This window comes from Microtus pennsylvanicus, chromosome 8 (genome assembly GCF_037038515.1).
Source record: "Microtus pennsylvanicus isolate mMicPen1 chromosome 8, mMicPen1.hap1, whole genome shotgun sequence".
In the NCBI taxonomy this organism is placed as follows: Eukaryota; Metazoa; Chordata; class Mammalia; order Rodentia; family Cricetidae; genus Microtus; species Microtus pennsylvanicus.
The window spans coordinates 79,714,419-79,734,060 of NC_134586.1; the positions used below are offsets into that span (position 1 = coordinate 79,714,419).

Consider the following 19,642-nt stretch of genomic DNA (forward strand, 5'->3'; position numbering starts at 1 on the left):
GTTGTACGTATGTGAATAGTTTATTAATTTGAATGTCGCTTTCCTTATTGGGGTTCTTCCAATGTCTCCGGCTCCCAGTGTCTGCTGCTGTGATGGGAAGAGAGCCCAGAGAAAACTGTCATCTAGACATAGTGAGAAGAGGCAAACAGTGGCTTTGGAATTTACCATTCAGTGTGAATATGTGCACACCATTCTTCTATTCTTAATACATTTTCTACGATACCCTCTGTCCCAGAAGCTATTTAGCCCCTCTAGCCTCCTGGAGAGAATGATGAGATCATGTCCATTAGCCTGAAATGAAGGAGAAGCCTCTTGAAGCTGCTTCTCTGGCAGTTCCCACCAGCCTCAGCTTCCCGACCCCTCAGTTCCAGGCTGTATTCTGACTCTACACAGGGTTAGTTGCCACCTTTTGCTCTGGTCCTCACTCCTCTTTTCCACCTCCATATAGGTTTCATCTTATAAAGCATGTGCACTAGTATTGAATTAGGATGGAAATAAACATATACAACTGTCAAACACATCACCTTTATACAATTTCTTTATTCCAGTCCTCTACTGGCTTCCTCTGGGATACTTGCCACAATCTCATCTTAGAAATGTAGTTGGCACATGACTTCTTTAACAGAAAGCATCACCATGACAAGTAATAGGTTTATTATTTAACCAACCAATTGTCTTAGTGCCCTCTAATGGCCAACACTGTTCATTGACTCGTTGCCAGAATCTGCCTTACCAGATCCTACCACCAGGGGATGCTCTCATCCCCTTGACATGCTATCGCCAGTGCAAAGCTGTCATTGTCAAGCTATCTTTCCAGACAAAGAAGCAACCAGGGTAGTTTGGAAGGTTCTCAGAGTCAAACAAGGGTAAGAATGTGACTTGAGTTCACCTGGAAAAGCTCTAGAACCTATGGTCTGATCACACGAAGTTTGACTGCTTCAACAGTAGTTAAGTCTGTGGGAACTGCCACAGGGCTTATTTCCCAGGCGAGGCATGGGGGCCTCACAGGTGTAAATACCTTGGGTTCAGGTACTGTGAAAGGAAAACGGTGGCCACTCTCAGACTGCATGGTCATAACTCCTAGATGGATGTGATGTACCAGAAGCTGCCCTAAACTCTTGGCACAAATAAGAATTATGAATGAAAGAGACAGCCCAAGCCCAACGTCACAGCCCAGAACAACCCATGTGACTTTCATAATTTTCCTTAAACCCCTGCATTATAAACACTATCTCTATGGTTAGGAGCTTCTGATTGGAGATATTTGGACATAAATATACTATTTATATAAATAAGGTGTGTTAGGAATATGAACAGAGAGGAGAGAGAGAGCGCACACACAAAGACTTGAAAAGCTCAGCTTTGATGACATAAATGTAAAACAACTTTTTGACATAATGTATTTGCGCTCTGGGGTCTTACACTGGGCGAATCACATTGCCTTCTTCCCACTGACATTTATTTCCCTTTTCACAGTTCAATCTCTTTGAGTGTGAAGTACAGGTATGGACTCTCCTTTGAAGCACGTTGAGAACATTCAATGGCAGTGTATATACATATGACAAGGTGGAAAGGATTTACTAAGCATCAGCTATTATTAATATGTTACAACGTTGTGTTAATTTGCCCTTTCATTTGTCAGCTGTGACACCTATTTTACATATCATTATAAACACATGGACAAATATGTCATGCTCTCCAATATAAAAAGAAAGTGTATAAAGGTTTTAGTCCAGTATGTCAAAGACCTCTCTGCTAGGCAGTCTGCCACCTTCTCAGCTTGCCTTTCTCTGTTTTCTGTCTTTCTGTGACCGAGGAACCATGACAGAGGACATGGATACTTTCCCAGAGGAGAGCGTCTCTGGCCATTGGTGATAGAACTAATACTCTAGCTTTGTGAGGAACACAGTAGTCGAGGCTTTTCCATATCTCGAACCATGTTCAGAAGACACAGAAACCCAGATTCAGGTCCAAATTATGCAAAGGAAAATGTAGCAGAGGCATTGACAATAGCTACAGAGTATGCCATCAATGAAAAGTTTGTTTTGAGCTGCTTAGGCAGCAAGGTCAGTTGCTGCCACCTTGTGGTCAAGTGGAAATTTCAAACTCAAAGTAACTGCAGTAAGATGGGAGTACAAACATTCTGTGGGGTGAGGCCTGGCTTTGTTGCCTTTGCTGCCCTCCTGTCCCTGCACCAGAGTGCTGGGAATACAGGTGTGGGCCACCACACAAGTCTCACTGAAAATAGTCATTGTATCTGCTAGAAAAAAAATGCAGGTGATATTTCTGTATTTGTCGCTCAAGGCCCATTTCCAATCTTAAAGGATTAAATGAAATGTGTCTCTGAATATTGGTCACTAGCACAGCTTTTGAAATTATTGCGGGCATTTATTATTTGGCGACCCAATGTGTCTGTCTATATTCATTTCCCTGCCTGGCGATCAGAGTGGAGATAGAAGACATACAGGACAGAGGTAATTCTTATATTTCAGTTTCAACACAGAATAGCACTCACTGGTAGTGAGAATTTGGAAATAGTGAGAAACAGACAACCTTTTACATCCTTTTGGGTGCTTTCTTAGTCCTTCAAGTCAAAGAATAGCCATCTAGAACGAACAGAAAATACATATGGGGCGGAGGATGTATAGTTCAGTAACGGTGTGTTTATCTAGCATGCACAAGACCCCCCTCACACACACACACACACACACACACACACACACTTAAAACAAAGGAAATAACTATTAAGCCTCATGTTGCTTAAAAATGAACCTTAAGAAATGATTATGCTATCTGTAATAATTTAAATTTTATTAGTTGGAAATAATTCAACAAGTTATAAAGAAAATCTGAGCTAAAGGAGCGAACACTACTTTGTATATTACACCTAACAATGTGGATGTGTCCATTTGAAAGCACACATGACCTTTGCAAAGCCACATCAGGTCCCCACTGTGTACAGCTGTCCAAGAGATCCAGGCTAGCCTCAACTAATTAATGTCCATATCTGATGCAAAGTAACCCAAAAAGTGTTATTTTCAGGACAGTTCTTTGTTGTTGCTAGTGTTTGTCTTGTGAGAGGAAGTCTTGCTATGGTGTCCAGGTCTTACAGTCCTCAGCCTTCCAGGAAGATGAGTTCGCAGGTTGTACCACAGTGTCCAGCAGGTACAACCACTAATAAAGAGGTGCTGAATAAATTACTTTGGCCTTCCAATTCAATAAAACATACACCTGTCTTGACCTTCTCTTCCTTTCTCAGGATAATATTTGCTTATAGCAGTGAACTTACCAAAAGGGCAGGGTTGGTGTGTCCTATGTATGATATGCAAGGCAGACAGCACTCATGCAAGGGCCCCACGGGTGTCATGATTCATTAGAGCCTTTTATATCCCTCAAGTGCAATAATGAGGGGAGAAACAGAAGTGGAGTGTCCGGCCTCGGAGAACCCAGCACATCTACTTCCTTTCAGCTGCTATGTAACTTTAAGGTCCCTGTGTTACCAGGAAATTTTAGAGATCAAAATTTAATAACCTTTCATTACAATAAACTAAGATGAAAAATCATGGGGGTTTCTCATAAAAGCAGAATTGATTTACCAGGACTTGCCTACGTACCTCTTGAGTATTTACCAAAGGCCACCGTATCAGCACACCACAGAGACAATTGTGTACCATTGTTTATGGTGGCACTGTTCACAGTAGACAAATGACAGAAACTACCAGTCTAAAATACTGGAATGAATGCAGGAAATATGGCATATGTATTGTGTAAATATATATGTATATAAAGTGTTTGAAATACCACAGGTGGTGAAGCTACATAATGAAACTGGTATCAAAAATATTTTAAAATGAGTAATAGCGTGGGTAAGATGGCTCAGCTTGCTGCTATGCCTGAGGACCTGGGTTTGATCCCTGGGACTCACTTGGTGGAGAGAACAAACTCCTGAAAGCCACCTTCTGGTTTCCACACAGGCACTGCGGCACATATATGTGCACATACACACCCTACACACAAAATAAATGTACTTTAAAAACCTGAGTAATAGATGATGGGTTCTCTCTGCGGTCGTACTGAGGAAGAACAATGCCTATCTACTCTCATCCCTTCTGAGCTGCTGTTCAGACTCCACTGATTCTTCCCATCATTTATGAGGATATGTGCTCTCTCCTAGGAACGGACCTTCAAGGACTTGCTCACATGTCATGCGCCTCCTCTTCTGAAAGATTTGGACACATACTTAGGGGACAGAGAGTGGTTTATTGGTGATTATGTGAGTACATGCATGTTTAAAAATACCAGCACTTGTATTTAGATAAGATGATAAAACTAAAACCTTAGAGAGCAAAATGTTGTTCTAGCCAGGCATGGTCATGTCTGTCTGTCTGTCATTCCAGCACGTGAGAGGTTGCACAGCAAGTCAGGGCCAGCCTGGGTGACCTGAGCCCTGTCTCAAAAAAAAAAAAAAGAAAAAAGAATGAGGTGGCAGATATTACTCAGATACTAAAATAGAAAGAGGGAGAAAGAGAAAAAAAAAACTAAACTTCCCTAAACTTACTCTCTACACAGACCTGATCTGGAGTCATGGAACACTTTATATACAATAATTTTAAAAAGTTAACCTAAGGGGCTGGAGAGATGGCTCAGAGGTTAGGAGCACTGGCTGCTCTTCCAGAGGTCATGAGTTCAATTCCCAGCAACCACATGGTGGCTCACAACCATCTATGATGAGATCTGGCGCCCTCCTTTGGCATGTGGGCATACAGGGAGGCAGAATGTTGTATGCATAATAAATAAATAAATCTTTAAAAAAAAAGTTGACCTAAGAACTACTTAGGGCATGTGTGTGGAACCTGTGGGGGGTCATGTGGAGGCCACAGGTTGACTTCAGACATTATTCCTCAGTTTAGTGGGACAGGATCCCTTGCTGGCCTGGAGCTCACCAGTCAGGCAAGGCCTGCTAGCCTGAGCCCTAAGGCTGTTCCTGCCTCTGCCTTCCCAGTGCAGAGATCACAAGACTGTGCCATGACATCCAGCTTTTGTACATGGGTTCTATGGCTCAAACCCAGCTCCTCACAATGCTGGCATGGGAAGCACTTTATCAACCAAACTATCTCCCCAGTCCCAGGAAACACCTTTCATATCAATTCACTACAATCAGACCCATGATAGGATCCTCAGAAAAACAAACCCACATGCCATTGTCAGTAGAACTACTAGCAGTTCTGGGCACTGTTGGTATTGTTTTTAATGACATTATGATTTGTACATAGGGGAGTGCAGTAATTGGGAATCACATCTGAAGTTACTAAGAAGCAGGGTCTTTGGAGTGGGAGAGGAGGAGACAAAAATAATCCAGATATCATGAGTATTCCTTATATCCAGATTCTAGTCTCCTAAATAAGTAACTGGGGATTTGTAGACTAGTTGGATATTTCTCTCCTGCCCGGCAGTGCCCAAATAACCACTCTGAAGCTTAATATTAATTACAAACTGTTTGGCCTAACAGCTCAAGCTTATTATTAGCTAGCTCTTAAAAATTAAATTAACCCATTTCTATTATTCTGTGTTTTACCATGAGGCTCCTAGCTTGCTAGCTCACATCTTGCTTCCCTGGCATCTGCTGGCATCTCTCCGACTCCACATTCTCCCTCTATCTCTGTTTGGATTTCTGACCTGGCTCTATTCTGCCTGGCTACTGGCCAAATCAGCTTCTTTTTATTAGCCAATGGTAATAAAACACAGCATACAGAAGGGCATCCCACACCAGTGGACAAATGACTTATTCCCAATTTGAGAAAAGAAATATACTTTTTCCTACTAGAAGTAAATAAGTTTCCATTTTTTGTTGTTGTTGTTGTTTTGGGTATCAAATGATTCAGAAGTCAGCCCAAGAATGGTTAGAGATGGAGCAATACAGGCTTCAACGAGAATATTAACAGCAGCAAATTCAAACAACTCAAAACAAAATAGAGGAGCTTATGATAACTTCTGCTATATCCAAACATACAACACAGCCCCCAACCCAGTTCCATGTTTGCTGTAAAGACAGAAACCTCTCAAGAACAGACACTAATGTGAGAGACTTGGTCTTCTGCCTTTTCCTGCAGGCAGTACACATTTCTTGTCAGAGAAGTACCCTAGTCATAAATACAGGATTAGAATCAACGTCATCACTTTCCAACCCCAGAGAAGCAATGGGCCCAGCTAGCAGATGCCAGAAAACACCCATATCACAGAGGGACAATGGGCAGATGCTACAGGCATGTTTTGGAGCAGGGACATACCCACCCAAATCAAATCTGACTGACCTCAGTGCTGGTGTAGGTGGGGTTTCTCAGCCTTTGGGGCTACTGTGTGTGAAGATAAGAGAAAGGGTTCTGTCTGTGGCTTGGGTGGCTCTGATCAGCCTACCTTGCCCCTACACCTCCTCAGCTTTCCAGTACACTGCACAGACCCTCACTTCCTCCCACTTTCCTTTTCTAAATTGCCCTTTCCCTTCCCCATTTCATGAGTATTTCTAATAACTGATTTTTTAAAAATTCCTATTAAAATCCCTTTGTAAACCACTCCATTCCCATTCCTGAGCGTCCTCTCTCTCTCTCTCTCTCTCTCTCTCTCTCTCTCTCTCTCTCTCTCTCTCTCTCTCTGTTCTTCACTCTTCCGAACTAGACATGGCACACTTCCAGCTAAAACCTGCTAAGACTGGCGTGTCTGGACCCTTGGTTAATACACATCAGCTCTTAGAAAGTTCCCCTGCACACGTTAGTCATTCCACTCTCCCTTCATCAGCCATCTCACTGTTTACTCTCTGCTAAAACAAAATTCCAGACTGGGGATGAGCTTCAGTGGCATTTGAAGGCCCTGATTTTGATCCACAGAACTACAAACATCAGAGGAGGTCATTGCATTCCAGCTTGCTCTCTACCGTCCCTAACACCTAGATGTGGGCACGACACACAATAGGTACTTGATGAAGATTTCTTAGCTGAAGTGTAAATCCTCTGAACAGCAATCTCTCTTAGATGACAGCAGCCACACACAAACTGTGCACACATGCATAAAGTATGCACACACAAGCAAGCTTAGTCCATACTTAAATTACACTTTGTAGCCAGCCTTGTAGAAACATTCTACCACTTCAGGCAGCCCCATCTCCAGAGGGAGTTCCAGAAAAACATGCTACAGTGTCAGACTGTCTCCAACAGCAAAAATTCACTCTGCTAATGTGATCATAGAACCAATGTAATACTCCACAGATAAAGTTCAACTAACAATAGAGAACACTCAGCTGATCAAGGTTTAAGGCTGGCTGTACCCTTCACCTTGGCCAACTTCAATATTCCATTAAGGGCCAACTACCTATATAGTTACTTGTCTTTATATGTTGCAAAGATAATGGATTTTACCCAAAATCTTTTCCTTGGAATTATAGACCCTGAAAGGATAACCCATACACTGTTTATTGCTTTATACCTTACACCACAAAGAAACAAGGTAGATAACATAAGAATAATCTCAGACCCCCAGCAGTATATCTGCAGGACAGGTGTGAAATCACTGTGGCATACCAAAGAGCACATTATTCTTAATTACAAGAGTTAAAGTATGTACTCTGACATATATACACCTGGAACGAGCCTGCTTTGCTTTGTCGTACAAAGGGCTTTGGGAACAGATGGAAATCTGTGCGTTACACCCTTTGAAAATGTATTGTCAAATTGGACCTGGCTTCAAGACGGTACAGCACTGGACGGTATGCTGCGAACCACCTATCTCAGGCACCACTACCAAGCCACAGACAGTATCCCTGTGTCCTTCGGGAACAGTGTTGCTTGTCACTTCCTAATTTTATCACACACTCAGCTCTGTACTAACACAGAGTTGTTTTTAAATTGAAACATTTTTTAGAGTAAGAATTTAAGCTTTCTTTTGGAATGCTCACAGCTTTTTTTATATTCAATAGCAAGTCTTGTTTTTCTTTGAAACAGGTAACTTGGGCAGACTTCTACTGGGATGTCTGCAGCACCACGCTGTTGGTCTTAAAGCCTGACTTGTTGGACATCCACCCCAGGCTGGCATCATTGAGGAAGAAAGTCCAAGCTATCCCTGCCATTGCTGCCTGGGTACAAAAGAGGCCCCAGACCAAGTTCTGACACAGGCCCCAGCACCAGATGAGAGCGACAACAGCCTGCCAGACGATCCACACTTCTTACTACCAACTGGTCTCTTCGTTGTAGTCTGCTTGCTATGATTAGTTTGTTTTTGTTCCTGTAGGCATTCAGCGTACAGTATTTTACTCTTTTCAGAACTTTGTACTTTTTATAATTGGAGAGAAATAGTTCATAATACATATTCCTTTGCATTGATTATCAACATGCATGGATTCTTTAGTAAAAATACTACTTTTCTGGCTAGTGTGTCAATTAGAATATCATTTTAACTACAAGAAATGAGGTGAAATAAAGATTTTGAAGGTAGATCTTCAATCAACAAATCACTACACTAAAAACCAATGCCGATAATGCTCAGTGGCCAACCATGTCACTGGTCACCACTGTGTTATTCAGGTATATACCAAAATGTATAGGTTGCTTCCCCAAAATACATGTCTGTCTGACATGCCACAAATTGGGTACTAAAAAGAGAATTCCTAAAGATTTAAGTACAGACGTTAGAGTTTAATTCAAATCCAACAGAAGCAGAGTTACAGAAAATAAACGCTGACTGTGAATTCAGCACTGCCACAATTCAGGAGACTGTAGACAAAGGGGCTTTATCAGCTCACTGGCAAATACACAGGATGTGACATAGAAAGTTTGGTGGCAGAGACAAGGGACAGTGGGTTACAAAAATGATCATCAGTGGAATGAGAAGGCAACTCACAGACTGGGAGGAAGTGTGTGCAGGACATTCAACTAATAAAGGATTGTTCCTGAAAACGAAGACCTGTGAAAAGGTAATAGTTAGGAAATAAATATCCTGGTTACAATGTCAGCCAAGAATCTGGCACCTAAGAATATATACAGGTGGCCATGAGCATGTGAAGAGGCACCAATACAACAGCCTCAGGGAATTAGAATAGCAGCGCAGACATCAAAGAAACACTGGAGAGGCAGTGAAGTAATGGGAAGTAGGAATAACTGTTGGCAGAATGCAGAAGTTAGCACTGTGTGGCCTAGTCTTCCACAAAACAAAATGTCCTACTCTGTGGTTTTCACCCAAATGACCCAAAAGCATGCCCACACTAAGCTTGAACATACATGCTGAGTGTTCCATAGAGCTGTCAAAACTTAAAAACTGTTCAGCAGGAAACTGAGGAATAAAACTTGGCCAGGAGGTTGCGGTGCATGTCTTTAATCCCAGTACTTAGGAGACAGAGGCAGGCAGATCTCTGTGAGTTCAAGGCCGGCCTGGTCTACAGAGCAAATTCCAGGACAACCAAGATGGTTATACATGGAAACCTTGTCTCGGAAACTACCCCCAAAAATGGAGAGAGAGAGAGGGGGGGGGGGGGGAGGGATGGAGGGAGGGAGGGAGGGAGGGAGGGAGAGAGAGAGAGAGAGAGAGAAACTTTGGTGCATACAGATCAGGGATGGCTACTCAGGGCTAATAAGCCATGAACAGAATATGGAAGAGCCATGAACTTACACAGCTAAATGAAAGAGCCCACACAGAAAGGATCCAACTACAGATAACGCTGGAAAAAGCAAGATGCTGAGGACAGCTGAGGTTGAGAACCGCCCATGGCACTGGTGACAGATGGACAGTTCTGTGGGATGCTGTCTGTCACGGCAGGTGCATGCTCTTACATTTATAAACTAAGAACACACAACACCAAAAGTCAGCTGCAAAGCAAACTGTGACTTATAGACCAGACGATGATAAGCGATACCAGACTGTTCCTTAGTGCTGCCTGCCGTGAACATGAAACTTCTTTGAAAAAAAACAAAACAAAATCTGTGTTAGCTTTTTGTTACTGACAAACTATAACAGATTCACACAGCTTATAGGGAAGGAAGATTTATGTGGCTCCATCTCATAGACCAGCCCAATGATTGGCTGACTCCTTTGAATTAGATCTGTAGAGAAGTAAAATATCATGGTAGGCAGTGTGTAGCAAAATGACTGCTTACTTACCTCATGGTGGCTGGGAAGCAAGAGACAAAACATGGAAAGTAATTCCCTGCACAATCCTCTGTGGGCCAGTGAGATAGCTCCACAGATAAAGACACTTGCAGCCAAACCTGAAAACCTGAGATCAATCCCTGGCACCTACGTAAGGGAAGCAAAAGACTGACTTCTACCTATTACCTGTTGACCTACCCTCAGGCACTGTGGCATGTGCACTCACACACACACACACACACACACACACACACACACACACACACACACACACACACGTTCTTAAAAAACAAAAGTCAATAACCTTCCTTAAAAGAACCTTCTAATTAGCAGTATTTAAATTATCCTTGAGGACTGTTTATTTTGTATTGCTTTGAGACAGGGTCTCATTCGGTATCTCAAGGCTGGCTAGAATGCACTATCTGGCCCAAACTGCCTTGAAACTCATTGTAAGCCTCCTGTTTTTTCTGCTGTCATGCCTCAATTCCTATTTTAAACTAAATTGTTGGAAAGCAGACTTTTGTTTTATACCCTGGCATGACAAATGTTTACTTGGTATTTCGCAGCATACATGGAAATACTAATGAAGCAGATGGTCTTATGTTCTCTATGAGGTTCAGAGGAGAGAGAACTTCATTGCTAATGGGCAAGATAGAGGGGTGGGGAGGGAGAGTATAGTGAAAAAAGAAATACATGTCTAGCTAGGTGTGCTTATTTAGCTGGGTGTGTTCTTTCCTTAGAAGTGTTCTCTGATTTGTGTGTGTGTATGGCGCGGGGGGGGGGGGATGCTTATGTTATTATGTATGTTATACACAAAAACTAAGGAACTTGATCTTTTGGGTAAAATTTTGTTATTGGTGGCTGCTAATGAAATAAAACAGAATCTCATTGCACAGGTAGCTATCATGTGATTGAAACACTCTACAGTAAAAGAAAAAATCTTCAAGCAATGCTTTAATGCAGGTGGTAGTGCTTCTGTCTAGGTATTTCCCTCCATATTCCACTCCATAAAGCTAGTCTTTAATGGAAATAAAATTTAGGAAAAGCAATGGATACAACTCTTAGCAAGATAGTCTTACATATTTCTACGATTCAAGTGTAAAATGTAACCACTGCATGTTCTATAGGGCAGTATTTAACATATTTTAAATGTCAAGAAGAGCAGTGAAGTTAGATCTCTCCTTTATGGCTGCTTAAGAGCTGTACCAATGGAAAGCATCTTCTGACCTATCCACACCTCTACTCTGGAATTCCTGCTGGCCAGAGCTGCCTGTCCTACACATATAAGGCACACTTATTATCCATGTGTGACTTGTACTAAGAAAATGAAAAATAAGACTTACATTATGCTGGGCATTGGTGGCACACACCTTTAAACCCAGCACTCTAGAGAAAGAGGCAGGCAGATCCCCAAGGTCAAAGCCAGCCTGGTCAATAGAGAGTGAGTTCCAGAACTGTCAGGGCTACACAAAGAAACCCTGTCTAAAAAAAAAAAACCAAAAACAAAGAAACAAAACACCTGCATCAATTATTCATAACAACTTGTAGCTTTTGTATGTTTTCTGCTAATGACTTGTAATGTTTAATGGCACCAACCCAATGAAGGCACAAGTGAGGATTCATTCTAAGTAACAAATCACAATTAACTGCCAATTAATTGCCAAACAATTTCTTGAGCACAAGACAATCCCATTTCTGCTTAATACTATCTACTTCTATGGGAAAGGATTGAAAGAGAGTTAGAATCTATTACAAAGGGTGTGAAATACAACTTAATGATCGCAAATATTTTTATTAAGCCCAAGACATAATAATAGACTATTACAGGGAGAATCCAACTACATTTCATTAGAAGAAATATTAACAACACAACAAAAATGCCTTATGTGGGAGATACATTCATACAGAAAAGTTAAGAGAAGTTTACTGTGGCTTTAAGAGATACGCTTCCCAACAACTTGCTAAGTGACCTGGGTACTGTGATCAGGAGGAGGTAGCATTGTCACCTGCAGGTTCCTGGTAGCTCTGTAGTGCTGCTATCTAATATGTTCATTTAGCAGCAAAACTATACTACTGAGTCTGGAGCTGTAAGAGCATATCAACCTTCTAATAGCTTACCTAGCACCTTAGTAGTCAGGATGTCTCGAAAAGTGTGAGCTCCAATAATTAACAAACCTCTCATTTATAAATAAGTTTATTTATAATGATATTTACATAATAAAAACAAAACACAAAACTCACAAGTTGTACAAAGAATCTGGCGTATAATAAAAACAGCAATATAGACTGACAGGCAAAATTTAAAGGAACAGTTAATAAAGACTGAAATTTCAAAGACAATTTTACTTCTAAATTTCACTTTGTCACCCACACTGAACTGGAATTGAACAATGGCTTCTCTTCAGGTGGTCTTGTATTGGAAATCCTGGGAACTGATAACTATGTTTTGGTAAGAATTTAAAGTTAGTGACTTATTTCCATGCAGTACCTAATGCTGCCTTCGTATGGAGTCACATCCAGTCTCCTTTGAAGTGAAGTAGCTTTAAGTTAGTCTGTTCTGCTGGCCTAGAGACACGTCACCAGCCTCTGCTGATCTGCGGTATGGTTGTAGGAAATATACGGGAGAACTGGAGCAGAAGTGACTGGACAACCAGTTCAGAGAGGAGAAGCGGGAGAGGAGACTGATGGTAACACACACAAGAATAGGCAGATTTAATGAGCACAGAAGTTCAGTAAGAAAATGAAAAAGGGAATTGAGCCACAGAGCAGGAGAAAGACTTAAGTTACTACTCACTGGAAAACAACTTAGTGCCTAGCCAAACAAATGTATTTTAACAGAAGTAGGAAGAGGACCTGGGGATGTTAGTAGATGGAAAGCCACCTTTCGATTCAGGCTGAGTTCTTACTGACATTGGTGAACATCTGCTTCAAATAGCAATAAAATGAAGGCTAAAAAACCTATACTGCTTCATTCTTTAACAAAATAAAAATTCAAATGAGACAGGTAAAAACAAGACATAAGCATTGTCAAATAAGGCACATGTAAATCTACACACATTATCCAGTGAAAGACAATATATATATATATATTTGGAGGTAGAAATAATTACAAAAATACTGACATTTCTAAAGCATTAGCATATTTGTTACAAACAATCACCAACTAATCCCCATTCAGAAAACTGCTTTGTAAAATGATTATTCAACATCTTCAGGATGTGAATATATGGAGAATCCAGTTAGTGGCAAAAAGTTGTCCATACTATGAGAAATGCAACATGAAATTATAAAAAGTTACAAATGCTCATAAACCCCATGGTCACTATGATGTGAATGTCCTTGAATGCACCAAGTTGAATTTCCTCATTAGTCAGGAATTCGGATTTCTCCTCTCACAGGCCCATCGATGTTTTTAGTAATGTGGCTATATCTGCTGGCATACTTCCTTCATCAGCTGCAGGTCAGAAAATAATGTGAAATGTTAAGCAGAAATATCTGGGCTTCTGAGACATATTTTCTCTCAACATTTTCTTTTTTTGGTGAATTCCTACCTATAACTCATTTCCAGTTTGCTTCCAATGTCATCAACAAACTGCCCTAACAGAGGCAACTGAGTTATTAATTTCTCAGGCAGTAGCAACGGCATAGCTGTAAAGTCACAAGCATTTCTGATATGTTCAGCCATCAACTACAAACAGCTTTCTGAGGTATACAGCCAAAATGAAGCACAACAAATTATTTCTCTCACAAATCCTCAGACATAATCAAAACTATAATAAGAGCACTCTCACCTGCTGTATTCTCTGTTAAAAGTCACATGGACAGGACATAGAACTCTGGCTAACACTTAAGAGATACCCAGATACCTCTCCCTCCAAGCTTATTCAACAGACCTGAAGACAGTCCATGGTACCAAATTAACACATGTCCTAAACTAAACTAACTAGTAACACATCTAAAAAATGCAAGGAGAACAAAGAATAGAGTCTTCTCAATTTAAAGATACTACAGACAACAACAAAAAATCTAAAGTGTAAACTTTAATAGGACCCTAAAGGGTGCTAGAGATAGAAATGGCTCAGCATTTGCGAGCACTGGCTGCTCTTCCAAAGGACCTGGGTTCAATTCCAAGCACCCACATGATGCCTTACAACCATCTCCAGAGGATCTGATGCCCTCTTCTGGCCTCGGTGTAAAGTGCACAACACTGTGCATTAACACATGCAGGCAAAATACCTACACAGGTAACAAAATAAATGAATCTCATTTAAAAAAAATATTAAGAGCCGGGCGGTGGTGGCGCACGCCTTTAATCCCAGCACTCGGGAGGCAGAGGCAGGCGGATCTCTGTGAGTTCCAGACCAGCCTGGTCTACAAGAGCTAGTTCCAGGACAGGCTCCAAAACCACAGAGAAACCCTGTCTCGAAAAACCAAAAAAAAAAAATATATATATATATATATTAAAAGGAAAACAGGGAGAAATCTGAGTAGGAAATGTGATCACATCTGAAAGTCACTTGTTTGCAGCAACTCAGAAAATATTTATCTAAAATCCTTGAGTGTGAACTGCCATTCTTGAAACTAACTTCACACCGGTGCTGGGAGAGCAAAGGTAAACACATACTGTACCCATCAAAGCTTTCCTTCATACCATGTTTTCAACATTTTTATATCAAAATTTCTGTAGTAAAAGTTCAATAGAGTAAGTAACCAGTTACTTTAAGAAAGAATCCTTCTTTGTAGTAAAAAAAATCTCTCAACTGTGGGCTTCGGTACAAGTCAAAATAAAGTTAAAATACTTTCTTACTTCAAGAATTTGTATTGAACTCAAGTTGTAAAGACTGGGACTTTAAAGTTATTTATGCTTTTAATGTTGAGACCTTGGGAAAAGAAAAGAAGGGAAGAAAGGAAATGCCTCCATAAAATCAGGCAGTAGGCAAGATTAGCCATTGAAGTAGAAAGGCCTAGTTTAAGACCATGACATTCTAGATTCTAAAAGAAAGCAGGTTGAGCAACCCAGTAAGCAGTATCCCTCCAAGGTCTCTGTATCAGCTCCTGCCTCTAGGTTCCTGTCCTATTTGAGTTCTTTTCCTGATTTGCTTCAATGAAGAACAGTGATCAGTTCAGTGAGCTTTATTGGGCAAGCAACAACAAACAGAACCAAGGGAGGATGAAGAAAAGGGCTGTGCTTGGAGGGACTCCTGAGTTTAAGAAGCACTCTTAACAACTAAGTAACCTTTCCAGGCCCCTGTTTGAAATTATGTGAATATACTACTTGCTAAAAATTATACACATAAATAAAACATTTAAACTTATTAAACTTAACTATCTTCTCCAACAGAGGTAGAAAGGAACTATTTACTTAAGGTTTCTAAGGCACAAGTAATTCGATCTGAAACACTGACATTAAAAAATTTAAGTGTATTTTACTGTATTTTATTTTGATATTTACTATTAAAAATAAAATTATGTAAGTATTAGGGCTCTGAAAGTTATTTACACTATTGCATTGCTGGTGGGAATGCAAGTTGGTACAACCCCTTTGAATGTCAGTGTGGTGATTTCTCAGAAAATTAGGAAACAACCTTCCTCAAGACCCAATAATACTACTTTTGGGTATATATCCAAAGGATGCTCAATCATGCCACAAGGACATGTGTTCAACTATGTTCATAGCAGCTTTGTTTGTCATAGCCAGAACCTGGAAACAACATAAATGCCCCTTGACCGAAGAATAGATAAAGAAAATATGGTACATTTAAACAATGCAGTACTTCACAGCAGAAAAAATAACATCTTGAATTTTGTATGCAAACGGATGGAGCTAGAAAACATTATTTTGAGTGAGGTAACCCAGACACAGAAAGACAATTATCACATGTACTCATTCATAGGTGGTTTTTAAACATAAAAGCAAAGAAAACCAGCCTACAAACCACAATCCCAGAGAACTCAGACAATAATCAGGACACTAAGGGAGACTTACATAGATCTAATCTACACGGGAAGTAAAAAGTAGAAAAAGACGAGATCTCCTGAGTAAATTGGGAGCATGGGGACTTTGGGGAAGATTGAAGGGGAGAGGGGAGAGAGAGGGAGGGGAGCAGGGAAAAATTAAACTCAAAAAAAAAAAAAAAGAAAGAAAGAAAAGAAAAAAAAAAAAACCCCCGAGGAAGAGACCTGATTTCAACTTCTAACCTCCAATCACACATATGCATGTATACTACACATACAACACTGCTGTGGGAAATAATCTCCTACACTTTAAAGATTTGTCACTCATTTTGGTTTAATAAAATACTCATATTGGTTTACTAAAACACTGATTGGCCAGTAGCAAGTCAGGAGATATGAGCAGGGCAACCAGGAAAAAAAAATTATTTACACCATAAAATACGTTTTCAATTTTTTGAGTTGATAGTGTTACTCATTTAGAGAACAAATCATGAAATTGTGAATGAAGGTATTGATTCAAACTTGATTTTATTTTGGGGATATTCTAGAGTCCACTATAATAGATAGAAGAGAGATATTTTCAAAATCAAGGTGTTTTTTATCAATCTGGCAAAAAAATCTTAGTTACTGTTGTATGTGACGTTAAGTATGCATAGCTTTTCAAACTGGTTTGTCCTCCATACTAAACACACTAGTTAAGAACTCTGGTAATCTGTACTTTAATAAATTTCAGAATTTCTGTTTACAAACAGCTTACCTTCATCTATTGTGGTCATATCTTGTTCTAGTTTCAACTTCTGTTGGTTAATTTTTAGCATGGACTCTTCAATGGTTCCTTGGCTTATTAATTTAATAACTAATACTTCTCTAAAATAAACACACAAGTCCACAAGTCACTAAAATAATTTAGATACATATTTCTAACACTTCAATATGAATAATAGGCAAAGTAAGTAAATGATTCAAGTGGTTAGAATAAGAATGACCCCCATATGCTCATATATTTGAATGCTAAGTCACCACCAGAAAAAGATTAGAAGGCCTAAGGAGTACAGTCTTACTCCTTGCAAGTACAAGTATACTTGGAAAAAATGTGTCACAGGGATGGCTTTGGGGTTTCAAAAGCCCACACAAGGCCTAGTGTCTCTCTGCCTATGGATCAGAATAAAGACCTTTCAACTACTGCTCTAACACCATGTCTACAATGTCTGACACTATGCTCCCACCATCATGACAATGGACTAAGTCTCTGAAACTGTAAGCAAGACCCCAATTAAATGCTTTCTTTTACAAGAGTTGCCTTGGTCATGGTGTCTCTTCACAGCAATAGACCAGTGACTAAGACAGACCCATAATTAACTTCTTCTTCTTCTTCTTTTTTTTTTTTTTGATTTTCGAGACAGGGTTTCTCCGTAGCTTTTGGTTCTTGTCCTAGAACTAGCTCTTGTAGACCAGGCCGGCCTCGAACTCCCAGAGATCTGCCTGCCTCTGCCTCCCAAGTGTTCAAACTACTTGAGATTGGCATTTAGAAGTATTAAAACATTCAGATATCCATCCTTTCCTAGTGATCCAAGAGAACAGAAAAATATGTGTGCTTTGAAAATTACTGATAAAACCTCATTACAGTGGAGAGATAGAGTATGGTGATGAAGTATTTGCTAGACAAGCATGATTGCCTTAATACAATATTTTCCTGTTTCTTTGTAGCCCAGGTCTCTATGGAGCCCAGGCTGACGTAGAACTTGCTCTGTTGGGTCAAGATGGCTGGCCTGAGCCTTGTAGTATTCTGATTGAGCCTCTCAAGTGATGCAATTATAGGCATGAACTACCATTACTGATAATATATATGTCTCATAAACTATAGAACTACTTGGTATGGAAGTTGGAGTTTAATTTAATTACTAGGAAATAAGTGAGAACAAAGAACTTTAGACAACATCAATATACACTGATAAAAAAAAAAAAAAAAACCCAGCAGCTACACATTGTTGAAAAAGTAAAAGCTAACAGAGTATCCAGCACACCTTCTTTACTATTCTATACTAATCAAGCCAGAACTTGATGAAAACTAGATTTCAACTGACAATACTTACTTAGTCTGACCAACTCTATGGCACCTGTCTTCTGCTTGTTTGTCATTGTATGGATTGCAATCAATGTCATGAAGTATAACAACATTTGCTGAAGTCAGATTTATTCCTAATCCACCAGCTTTGGTTGACAAGAGAAATACAAAGATATCCATATCTGTATTAAACTCATCAATTAGATGAATCCTATAAGACAAATGGATTAGGTTCAATTTCGCTAAATGATAAACACATAGAACTGAAAACAACAACTTCACATGGAAAGCAAACCTAGGGGCTACACATACGTGCTCTTCCCACTACACCTACTTTTTTCTCTCCTATGTCTGAAGGACGCCCTCAATTCAATTCAATCATTCCATTTGATTAATCTTTGAAGTAGTATTTTATTTCTTGGGTACTTTGGATTTAGCTAAATAATACTTATCCAGTTTAATAGCTATACCAGTAGACAGCAGCACATCAGATGAACCAATAACTGCATGATCTAATCACATCCCAGGATTTGTTTGTCATGACTTTGACCCTTAACACTAATACAGTGGGGGGGGGGGGGGGGGGGGGATCACCCTAGCTGATAAAAATAAACCAAGATACAAACAGACCAGAACAATTACTTAGAAAAGTAAGTAATTTTCAAAAACCTGTAAAGACTGGTTTTAGGGTTGTTTCTATTTGGAAAAGAGGAGGTTGGCACAGGGAATGTCTCACTGAATAGCCTAGGTTTGCCTCAAATGTTAGATCTTCCTGCCAAACAAGAACTTTTTTTTCCCTAAAAGTTCAATTAACCTTCAAAATATGAACATCTGACCTAAAAACAATGTTGACTAAAATCTTAAAATGCTTTAAACACTGAATAGTTTTTAAAAAGTTTCAGGGTTGGGGCTGTAGCATGATTATAGAGTCCTTGCCTAGCATGTGAAAAGCACTGGGTTTAATCCTTAATACTGAAAAAATAAAAACATGAAATAAAAGGCAAAATTATGAAAAGCATACAATTCTCAGATTTTTCCAGAATATATTTGTATACAACTCTGGGAAAAAGAAAGTAAAACAAATTCTCCTCTTCTCCCCCAGGAAATAATCTGAAATAACATAGACTAAGTGTTAAAACAAGGAATTTCTATAAAATGTTCCTTACATTTAAAATGCTAGCAGATGCACAAATGAGTACTGTCTGGCAGCTAATACCAACCTTTCTGAAATCTGAGTCTTTCCATCTAATCGTAGGTACCTATGTTGATGATGCTTTAAGAGAACCTCTAATATATCCAGCATCATGGTAAACTGGCTGAATAATACAACTCTATCACCCTGTGGAAATACATTCATGAATTAGAAACAGGAAAGTAAAACCATTACACTACCCAAAGCCATGAGGCCTACAAAATAAGGAACACTTTAAAGAGCCTTTGGCAACTTTGCAGAAAATTCCCCATGATAAAATTATGCAGTGTCCATAAATGTTT

The 19,642-nt window shown here is 39.8% G+C and overlaps 2 protein-coding genes across 3 annotated transcripts in view; one reads left to right on the forward strand and one right to left on the reverse strand.

Moving 5' to 3' along the window:
* Hpgds (hematopoietic prostaglandin D synthase) overlaps window positions 1–11,020 on the forward strand; it is a 35,274-nt gene extending 24,254 nt beyond the window's left edge. Inside the window, exons 5-6 of the mRNA XM_075982070.1 lie at window positions 4,175–4,273; window positions 7,992–11,020. Coding sequence (XP_075838185.1) covers window positions 4,175–4,273; window positions 7,992–8,156 — 264 coding nt within the window. The 3' untranslated portion in view covers window positions 8,157–11,020. The remainder of the gene's footprint in view (window positions 1–4,174; window positions 4,274–7,991) is intronic.
* An 880-nt stretch (window positions 11,021–11,900) lies between these two features.
* The window catches only part of Smarcad1 (SNF2 related chromatin remodeling ATPase with DExD box 1), a 73,311-nt gene continuing 65,569 nt past the window's right edge, over window positions 11,901–19,642 (reverse strand). For both annotated transcript variants that reach the window (XM_075983932.1, XM_075983933.1), the window contains exons 21-24: window positions 19,369–19,487; window positions 18,177–18,359; window positions 16,841–16,950; window positions 11,901–13,582 (exon numbers count right to left, since the gene is read on the reverse strand). In XM_075983932.1, the coding sequence (XP_075840047.1) occupies window positions 13,521–13,582; window positions 16,841–16,950; window positions 18,177–18,359; window positions 19,369–19,487 (474 nt within the window). In that variant the 3' untranslated portion in view covers window positions 11,901–13,520. The remainder of the gene's footprint in view (window positions 13,583–16,840; window positions 16,951–18,176; window positions 18,360–19,368; window positions 19,488–19,642) is intronic.